Source organism: Mustela nigripes, unplaced genomic scaffold (assembly GCF_022355385.1).
Source record: "Mustela nigripes isolate SB6536 unplaced genomic scaffold, MUSNIG.SB6536 HiC_scaffold_487, whole genome shotgun sequence".
Classification (NCBI taxonomy): Eukaryota; Metazoa; Chordata; class Mammalia; order Carnivora; family Mustelidae; genus Mustela; species Mustela nigripes.
Window position 1 is genome coordinate 737 of NW_026739894.1, and position 10,993 is coordinate 11,729.

At 37.5% G+C, this 10,993-nt stretch overlaps 1 protein-coding gene across 3 annotated transcripts in view; it reads right to left on the bottom strand.

Moving 5' to 3' along the window:
* Positions 1 to 807: 807 nt before the first annotated feature.
* Positions 808 to 10,993, bottom strand: part of LOC132008613 (dihydrofolate reductase) — a 23,622-nt gene continuing 13,436 nt past the window's right edge. Inside the window, exons 6-7 of one of the 3 annotated variants that reach the window (XM_059387228.1) lie at positions 3,449 to 3,534; positions 808 to 899 (exon numbers count right to left, since the gene is read on the bottom strand). In XM_059387228.1, coding sequence (XP_059243211.1) covers positions 3,456 to 3,534 — 79 coding nt within the window. In that variant the 3' untranslated portion in view covers positions 808 to 899; positions 3,449 to 3,455. Of the gene's footprint in view, positions 3,535 to 10,993 lie in introns of all 3 variants that reach the window. The other 2 variants (XM_059387227.1, XM_059387226.1) reach the window with 2 other exon arrangements.

Below are 10,993 nucleotides of genomic sequence, written 5' to 3' on the forward strand. Positions count from 1 at the left end.
CACACACCCTAAGCTTCCATTCATAGGAAGTTCAGAAACAGGCAGAAGTAATCTACAATGAAGAAAAAAACCCAGAGTAACACACTTGCTTTTGGGGGCGGGGGACTGACTGTCGAGGGGTATAAAGGAGTTTCCTGGGGTGACGGACAGAGGTTTAGGTCACATAGGCACATGGGTTTATTAAAATCTGTACAATGCTACACTTCAGATCTGCATTTCCACGTATAAATTTTATAACCCCCCATGTAAACAAAGATTGTACGGTCACTGACAATGTGCAAGCTGCTGGCCGGCCGGCTAAGTATGTGGAAAAGCAGAGATAGGAGTGTTAATAATGATAGACTCTAGGTGATGGATAAATGGGTGCTTAATGTCTATTTCTCTCAACTTCTCTGTGTGCTTGAAAGAGTTCGTCATAAAACGCTATGGGGAAACTTCTGAGCTTAGGATTTGATAATTCACCTATCAAAGAGGACTGGCAATCAAAAACCACCCTGCAGACAAAATGTTGGCCATTTGTAGGGTGCTATGACCAGGGGCTGGAAAAAGGCAGTCTCATGCAGGATGCCTTCCCAAATGATTTTGGCTGTTTAGGTGCTGTAGAAATCTTCTTTGCACTTTTTCCTGAGTTTCAGCATCACTAAATCTTCTCCTTCTTGCAGACTAACCCTCTATTCCCTCACGGTTTGTGTGTCCTATTGCCCTGGCGACAAAGAAGTACAGACCACCTAAAATGTGTTATCCAATAGTAAATTTCACATCTAGTTTGATTACTGACTGCAAAGTTATTTGAAATACCACACAAACTGATTTGTTCTCTTTTTTATTCCAAGAATAAAGAGATTCAACAGAAATGTCAGTGTATGGACAGAAAAACTTCCTGGTCCATCTGAGGTCTCCTGGGGAACAGAAATGTCAGGAGCAAATAATTAGAAATGGCCAGCAGTACAATCTCACTTTGCCACAGAAATAGCACAATCACACAGACTGTAGGTCTTTTTTCCTCTGTGTTTAGCCAGAGGCTCTATCCCTTTTGTGAGCAATACTTTTTCATTAGAATCTCTAATTCCATCCTCAGACTCATTTAATTATATATTTCTTTTTTGTCCCAACTGGAAAATCCTTGATCACAAGTTTCAGTCTTTCAGAAATCATTTTTCTGAATGTTTTTCAGTGGCTGGCTGGCCAACTTTTCCCTCACAAAGTCATGGTGCCTAATTAGGTCATTTCCTGTACAGTTTTTAGTTTACTACCTATAAAAAAAGCATCTTGTTAAAGGACATCTGTTCTTGCATTTGTTTACTATGTACCTTTTTGAGTCGCTAACATTACTTTCATATGTATTTTTATTACATATTTAATTAAGTGAAAATCTTTACTTCTTAAAATAGATCAGCAACGCACAGGTCTAATCTTTACAATTTTACTTTCTCCCATCCCATACATGTTGACTTACAATTCACTCATTTTTCTATTTTGCTTTACTTAGATGCCTTAGTATAGGAAATAACAGTTCAGGTTTTTTCTTCCTCAGAGGGCAGAAGCACTCTATAACCTGGTGATTTACATTGTTGGGTAGTTTTCAGAATCATATGGGGTGCTGGTTTACGCTACAGATTCTTCTTCTTCTTCTTTTTTTTTTTTTAGTGGAGTGGGAGGGGCAGAAGGAGAGCGAAAGAGAGAATTTTAAGCAGGCTCTATGTTGAGTGGAGCCAGACCTGGGGCTTGATCTCAGGATCCTGAGATCATGACCTGTGCCGAAATTAGGAGTCCGATGCTCAACTGACTGAGCCACTCAGGTGCCCCTGTACTGCAGATTCTGGGACCCATTCCTCATACAGGTATAATGGGGATGACATTTCGAGAAACACTGTCTGTTAGGACGTGGGTTATGTTACATAATTTCAACCTCACAGCAACAAAATGGGCTAACCTAAATATTTAAAACACATGTGTATGTGATACCATTTACATTTTGGTCTCAAATTATCATCACTTTACAGTGCTGTTTCATAAATCAACCTGGAAAAAGTAAGACTTGATTTTTTGTCTTGAAAGATGAACAAACCAGAGACAGCCTGGTGGTTTCCTAGCAATCAGTCTTTGGAATGTTGTGTGACCCTTGAAAATAAATGGCTCAATTATTAAGTGACTGTGCATGAAAACAAACACATAGTGCTTCCAAAAAAAAATCTAATCACAATAGGCAGACCTAATGCGTCAAATAACACACCCAACTCTGATACTCTCGACAGTTTACAGCACATATTTTCCAATGCATACTACATACACTTATTAAAAATTTTAGGTACTATACACAATGTGCTTCTTTTATTTAGTAGTCTTTGGCATTTTCCTGTTAGTACCTCATTGCTTTTAACTGCTACAGACAATATTAAATTTTGTAGCCATACTGGTTAGTTACTTCTTTCTTGTCATTTGGGCTATTTCCAAGTTTTAAAAAAGTGGTGCAACAAATATTCTTGGGTCCATCTCTTTATTCAGGATTAACTTCTAGAAGTGGAAGCTCTGGGCCCAAACGCAGAATATTTTGAATTTTAATTGATATTGCTACTTAAACTCTAAAAGGTTGGATTAATTTACAAGGCATAAAATGCTATTTCTTTGGATACATAACAATCCACATCTTTGCTAACATGACAGGTAAAATGTGTTTTAATTTTCATTTTTTAATTCAGTGAAGTTTAATTTAGTTTCCATCTTTGTAATTTTGGTTTCTAGCTTTATCCATTTTCAATTCATTAACCTTTTAAATTTCTAGTTCTAGCCGTGTACTTGTTACTAAATCTCTTTTTATATAGGCCAGCTTCTTCTAACATTGTAACATGCCAGGGAATCTCACTGAAGATTGCAGAGTTTTTAGAGGTCTCAGACCTTCTCTTTTAACCTTTAGAAAGGTAGTATCCTACCTGCCTCTTTACTATGCCTATGGAATATACTAGAGTTCTCACCTTACAGATTCTCTGAATGAACAGAACTTTTTTTCAGAAGTGTCATATGCATAGAGAATTCAAAGTTCCTATTTTGATCTAATTTTCTTTTAATATCTGAGTTCTAGCTCTTCTATTTATAATCCATTTCTGACCTTTGGACAATCTGTCTAGTCCTATCTTTCTAAGTCCTGGTTTCAATGTATGCTATCAGGGGATTGTCTCACTTAGGCTCTTGGTAGATATGCTACCCTAGGAAGGTGCTGTTGATGGGCAACATACAGTTATAGCCAGAAATGTTTCACAAATGGTATCTGATATGGTCTAGTTAAGATTAGTCTTAACTATAGCCCAAGTAAGATTAATAAAATTTCATTGCTTAGAGGTAATTATCCACTGACCTAAAGTCAACAAAAGTCTTTTTTTTCTAATATTAAAATCTATAATAGTTTGGAGAGGAGGGGGAAACAACTAACTTGAAATAAACCAGAAAACACCTTCACATTAATCGTTCTTCTCATATACTTCAAATTTGTACTTAATGCCTTTTTCCTCCTGGACATCAGAAAGAACTCCTGGGTATCTGTAAAAGAAAAACATGCATAATAATGTGTCAATTAAAAAGCTTCCTTGTGGGGTGCCTGGGTGGCTCAGTGGGTTAAGCCTCTGTCTTTGCCTCAGGTCATGATCTCAGGGTCCTGGGATCAGGCCCCACAACGGGCTCCCTGCTTGGTGGGAAGCCTGCTTCTGCCTCTCTCTCTGCCTGCCTCTCTGCCTACTTGTGATCTCTCTCTGTCAAATAAATAAAATCTTTAAAAAAAAATAAAAATAAAAATAAAAAGATTCCCTGACTCTCGGCCAAGAGGCATAAATAGTGCATAAGGTAAATAAAAGTTTTCCTTTCCTTTTTTTCTTCACAATGGTAAGCCACTGTGAAACTGGGTATTATGCAAGTACACTACATATAGGAATGGAAAGAAAAACTTTCAAACTATATAGAAAGTTAGAAAACAAAAAGGGCAATTTCTCCTTTCTTCTGACCCCTAATTCTTTTGTCCAAAAACTAACCACTGTCAGCAGTTTCTCTTTTCTTTCCACTACCAATCAGCCAGTATGAAATTATGAAATTGCTTAATAACATTTTGCAAATCTCACACCTAGTATCAAATTTCTCATCTGAGCAAAGGAAAAACAAAATACAACCATCAGCCGCTTAGAGCAGAACTGAAGTTCTGAGTCCTTCCTGCCGCTCAATGCCCAGTTTCCCAGTGTATGGCTTACTGCAGTTCTTTTCCTGGCATCACTCTTTATGTGGTATTTTCTAACTCTCAGTAAGCTCTGTGTTCCCTCCACTTTCCAATTCAAAACCCAGGCCCTCCTTTGGGTGAACACCAAGAAGTGGAACTGCTGGATCTTAGGCAGTTCTCTTTTTTAATTTTTGAGGAACTTCTGTACTGTTTTCCACAGTGGCTCCACCATTTTACATTCCCACCAACATGTATAACCGAGTTTCAATTTCTCTACCTCCTCACCAACACTTGTTATCTCTTGGGGGCTTTTTTGATAAGCAATCATGATCTCAAAGAGATATACGCCCTCCCATGTTCCTGGCAGCCTAATTCACAATAGCTACTTAAATGCCCATCAACAGATGAATAAAGAAAATGTGCTGTATACATACAATAGAATATTATTCTTCCTCAAAAAAGAAGGAAATCCTGCCATATGCAGCAACATGATGAGCCTGGAGGACACTGGGCTACATGAAATAAGCTAGTCACAGAAGGACAAATACTGCAGTATCTACAATGGTGAAACTAATAAGAACAGAGAGTAGAATGGTGGTTGACAAGGCTGGGGGGAAGGGAAGACAGAACTGCTGTTCAAAGGGAAGAAAGCTTGTTGTGCAAGATGATTAAGTTCTAGAGATGCGCTGTGCAACAGTGTGCCTACAGTTAACAATACTGTATTGTATAATTAAAATTTTATTGAGAGTGGGTTTCATGTTTATTCTTACCACAATAAATTTTTTTCCCCACACTGAAAAATAACCACCACGGGCAAAGAAAACCAAAACCCTGGTTCTCCATTTGAAGGCTGTACTGACCACTCCCATCTCCAACCCAAATCTTGTACTTCATCAGTATTTGTGGGCTACACCCCCCCCCCATATGCTCCAGGTGGTGAGGAGGAACACTGTTTTACTCAGATTCGTGTCTCACTTTGGTTCTACTGTGTGATACTTAGTTATGAACACAGTCTTCGTCTTTAGGAATAATTTAGCACTGAGTTCATGATTTTTTCTTTTTTTTTTTTTTTTGAGTTCATGATTTTACATTAAGTGCTCTACAAATGTTACCTTTTAATATTTTCATTTGGTTTCATCTCTATATTTTCTAAACTCAATGTAGCAAGGATAATACAGGAAAAAAATTAAATCTGTTTTGATATCCAGTACAATGCTGAGTAATAACAGGTATTGACTTTTTGTTGACTAATGAGAGGTGATGCCATGTGATAAAAAAATATAATTAGAGACATAAAGTAACAGCATAATGATGTATAAGGAGATGAAAAAGTTGTTTTTTCTTGAAAAACTTATATTTCCGAGGGAGAAGCTATGTTTCTATTACTAACCATTTTCTAAGCTGTTTCTGTTTCACTGTTTTATTTTTTTTTAATTTTCATCTTTTTAAAGATTTTATTGGTTTATTTGACAGGGAGAGATCACAAGTAGGCAGAGAGGCAGGCAGAGAGAGACAGAGGTGGAAGCAGGCTCCCCGCTGAGCAGAGAGCTCAATGTGGGGCTTGATCCCAGGACTCTGGGATCATGACCTGAGCCGAAGGCAGAAGCTTAACCCACTGAGCCACCCAGGCGCCCTGTTCCACTGTTGTAATGGCAATAAGCATTTTTCCTTAATTTTTAAAGAAATGATTTTATGAGGCCAATGTTTAACCATGACTTTAGTTTCTTTGGAATGAGTCAGCAAAAGCAACATTTACATTTTTGTCTGTGTGTAAAATTCTCAAGAGTATCAAGATTCTCAGTTAATAAAATAAAAGCAAAGCATCAAAATTATTTCTAAAATCATGAATAAGGGGCGCCTGTGTAGCTCAGTGGGTTAAGCCTCTGCTTTCAGCTCAGGTCATGATCTCAGGGTCCTGGCATTGAGCCCCGCATCCGGCTCTCCACCAGCGGGGAGCTTGCTTCTCCCCTCTCTCTGCCTGCCTCTCTGCCTATTTGTGATCTCTGTCAAATAAATAAATAAAATGTTAAAAAAAAAAACCATGAATAATAGTATCAGAAATACCATGTTATTGGCTGGCTATGGTCACTAGCTGCAGTATTAATGTTAATCTGCTCTGTGAAACTGAAATTCATTTCTATTTACCTTTAATTTTACTTTCTACAATATTCACATATACAGTCTATTTTAATAATGACCATAATTACCCCACCATCATATTTCCCAATGGCCTAGGAGTCACATATGAACTCTGAGTTTAAGCCTAACAGGATTTGGAAATACCTCCTATATGAACCACCCAGAAAGAAATCCAGCTCTAGAATCTTCAAGCAGTAAGGAATCCAATGAATATGAAAAGATATTAAGATCTGAAATGACAAAGTATCATGAGACTATTACAGAGATAATTTAATGTAAAGTCTAAGAGGTAAACAGAGTTTCTAAAGCAGTTATCCATAAGAAACAACTCACAACTAAAATAAAATGAAAGCTCTACAGCAAGCACAGGCTCAGGAGAAAGACAGACAAATAACATGAATAAGGATCCTGTTGACTTGTTAGGACGTCGTGGAAACAGAAGAGGAAACGTCAGCCAAAAACCCTTCTCGAGTTGTCCATTGATAAGGGACATCTGTACCAGCTCTGGAGCCAACTACTATTTCAAAGACCTCGTCTGGTCTTTATCCTCTTTGACTGAAAGGTTAATACAGAAGATTGTTAACTAAAAGGAAAACCTGTTTGGGGTTCATTAAGCAGAAAACTGCTGATAGAAAATATTTGGGCCTGCTGGTTTGGTTGAAGCCTTGTGTGAAATTGAGGCAGAAAGATTTCTTCCAGACAAGAAGAATGAGGGCAGAGCCTTAGAGGACAGGCTGGCATGGTGCTGTCATTAAAAAAAAAAAAAAGAAAAAGGAAAAAATGAATTGCACAGACAATGACCCATGGGGGAAAAAGGCAGACACAAAGTCAAACCTTACTTTGTTAAGACTAATTTCTGCTTTGAGGTTTCTACCGCTTGTGGTTTCACCTAACTTCTAATTTTATTCTCTTTGCACTTTAGTCTTCTCATCTTTATTTCCTTTTACTAGTGCTTTTATTATCAGGAAGTATGGTGTTAATAAAAGATAACTGTGTTTGTTTTTTTTTTTTTTTTTTTTTTTTTTTTTTTTAAAGATTTTATTTATTTATTTGACACAGATCACAAGTAGGCAGAGAGGCAGGCAGAGAGAGAGAGGGGAGAAAGCAGGCTCCTTGCCGAGCAGAGAGCCCGATGCGGGACTCGATCCCAGGACCCTGAGATCATGACCTGAGCCGAAGGCAGCGGCTTAACCCACTGAGCCACCCAGGCGCCCAGATAACTGTGTTTGAACTGAAACTTACGGAACCACAAGAGGCCCACTAATAGGGATAATGGGTCTAAACGAAGTGTAGCTGTGGGGAAAGAAGAAGGGGAGAATGATCAGAGTTCATTTCTGGACAGTAGGGAGCAATTCTAAGTTCCTCAGTATATAGAGATTTGGAGAGAAAGCAGCTCAAGAATTGAGCAACATTACAAACTTCCAGGAACAAGGTATATTCCCTTTGTTTTCCTTTTTCTCTACTTCATCAAAGATTGACCTACTCCAGATTTACCCTTAGGGGATTCCTTCCACTTCACCATTAAGAGGCTATTATTATGTTGGTTCAGGCTTGAAGGTAAGATAACCATCAAATGATGCAATGAAAAAAGACTTTTCATTCTCTTTCATAGCCTTGTTTAGAATGTCCATTTTAGAGCAATTTCCTTGGATTTTGGCTTTGGCTAGCAATTTCCTATCTGAATCTACCCACAATTAAAATTTTCTAGGGGTGTCTGAGTGGCATCCAACTCTTGATTTTGGCTCAGGTCATGATCTCGGAGTCATAAGATGGAGCCCCATGCCAGGCTCAATGGTAAGCATGGACTTCACTTGGGATTCTCTCTCTCCTTCTTCTTCTGTCCGCCCCCCCATCTTAAAAATGCTTCCTAAAACATTTCTTTTATTTTTTAGAGATTTTATCTATTTATTTGACAGAGAGAGAGAGAGAGATCACAAATAGGCAGAGGCAGGCAGAGAGGGAGGGGAAAGAGGCTCCCTGCTGAGCAGAGAGCCCAACACTGGCTGGATCCCATGGGATCATGACCTGAACCACCCAGGCGCCCCTTTCTAAAACATTTAAAGAAGAACCAATACCAATCCTTCACAAACTCTTCCAAAAAAATACAAGAGGAATGAAACCGTTTCCTAACATGTTCTGTGAGGCTGGTAATTCTTCTGACATCAAAACCAGGTGAAGACATTACAGAAAAAGAAAATTATAGACCAATATTCCATTATGAATATAAACGCAAAAATCCTTAACAAAATATTAGCAAACTGAATTCAGGAACATATAGAAAGGACTGTGTATTACTAAAAAATGGATTTATCCTGGAAATGTAGGAATAGTTTAATATGAAAATCAATGTAATACACCGTATTAATAACCTTGTAAAGACAAAGACCACATGATTATCTCAATAGACTCAGAAAAAGCATTTGACAAATCCAACACTTCCTCATGATAAAAGTATTCAATGAGGTAGAAATAGAACAAATCTTCCTCAATGAGATAAATGGCATGTATGACAAGTCCACAGGTAATATACTTAATGGTAAGACTGAATACCTTCCCTTAAGAGGAGGAACAAGACAAGGATGTCTTACTCTTGCCATTTCTGTTCATAACTGCACAGGAGGATCTAGCCAGAGCAAGTGGTAGGAAAGAGAAATTTTAAAAATGCAGATTAGGAAGAATAAAACTACCTCTATTTGTAAATGTATATCCTGCATACAGAAAATCCTAAGGAATTCACTAACATTAGAATAAATGAGTTCAGCAAGGTTGTAGGATACAAGATCAATAAACAAAAATCAATTTTATATCTATTACAATTGATTCTATCGGTTTTATTACCAATGAACAGTTTGAAAATAAAATGATGAAAAAGCTCCATTTATAGTAGTATCTAAATAAGGAGAAAGACGTCACACATTCATGGTTTAGAAAAATAAATACTGCTTAGATAGCAAAATTCTTTAAGGGAATCCCTGTAGTAACGGTTGCACAAATCTGAATATATTCAAACCACTGAACATATACTTTCAATGGGTGAATGGTGTGATGTGTGAATCATCACTCAGTAAAGATGTTAAATTCCTCATTTCTAAGGGCTGAGTGCCAGAATGGTAGTAAAATATTTTAAGTTATCAAGGATCCCAGAGTCGGTTCTGAAAAGAGGTCTGATGGAGAGCAACAGGATTTGGAAAGGTAAATTCACATAGTAATTTTTTCTTTTTGTTAGCAAAGATGGAATGAGGGACAGCAGAGATCAATATTCACGTAATATGAGAATCAGCAACCTAAGCAGTATAAGAGAAACATATAAGATGTGACAAAAAAATTTAGCTGATTTCATAAATATATACAAAATCACTAAGTGTGATTTTTCTATGTGGTCACCTTTGGAGACCAAGCAAAAGGCTGTACTTCAGCTGTTTAGAATACTTATAAAGCTCTTAAAATTTTCAGTTTTCTTTACAGCTAGTTAAAAGCCCAAGGAAATCAGTCACACACTTCATTAGATTCATGACTATTACCTATTACTCTATGGATGGTTACTTTAAAGCCTGGCCATCCATGTATTCAGACTTGACTCTGAATGTTCTTTTAGGAGGTATTTCCTAAAACAAACTCAAACTTAAATAATGACTGGATTCAACTGAGACTATTTGAAAGAATGTGTTAAAACCTAGTCTGCAAATATGGATACAATTAATCTTTTACTCTCCATAGCCAAGAGCTGAAAAGTGCTTTTTAAATTTTCTTTTATATACTGAAGTATGAAAGTGCTTTAAACTAAAATGCTAGGAGTCTTCAAAATCAGGCAGTTTCATGTTAAAATCACAACTCCATAGTAAAACAAGTGTAACCCCTTCTGTTGATTTCCACCACTGCTATCCAAATCCTTTACTCTTTTGCTTCAACTCTCATAGCCAACTGGTCTCCCAGATTCACTCTTGCTCCCTCCTGTCAGTTCTCCACAAACAGCTGGAACAGTATCACTCGCTCTCTATTCAAACCCTCTAAATCTGCATCTGGTCTGACCCCTTCTGGCCTCCTGCTTGCTTACAATGCTCACGGTGGCTTGCAGGGTTAGGGAGCACACCATAATTGTTCCTGCCCTCTGGTATCTACACTATTTCTGGTTTCTGGAATGCTCTTTTCTGCTCTTTGTATGGCTGGCTTCTTGCCATTTTAGATCGCAGCGTAGATACCACTCTTCAGAGAGGACTTCTCAGACAATACAGACACATACAGTATTTACCACATCACTGTATTTCAATTCAGACAATACAGTATTTACCACATCACTGTATTTCAATTCTCCATATAGCAACTTTCTTATGTTTCTCATTTGCTACCCTCTTCCTCTACTACAAAGAATCTAATCTTAGAGAGCAGGGATAGCATCTGTCTTGTAAGCACAGTTTCTCCAGTGCCTAAGAGAGCATCTGATCCTCAGCACAGATTTCGTGGAATGAACTAATGACTACTCTCTAGATTTCAGCAAGATGATTAGAACTTAAACATCCCCAAATTTGTTAAAGCAGATTTCCAAAAATTCCCAATGTATTTGTCTACAGAAAACATAACTACTCCAAATTCAATCTGAAGAGTATTACTCTTTCTATAATTCTTTTTTTTTTTTTAAAGATTTTATTTATTTATTTG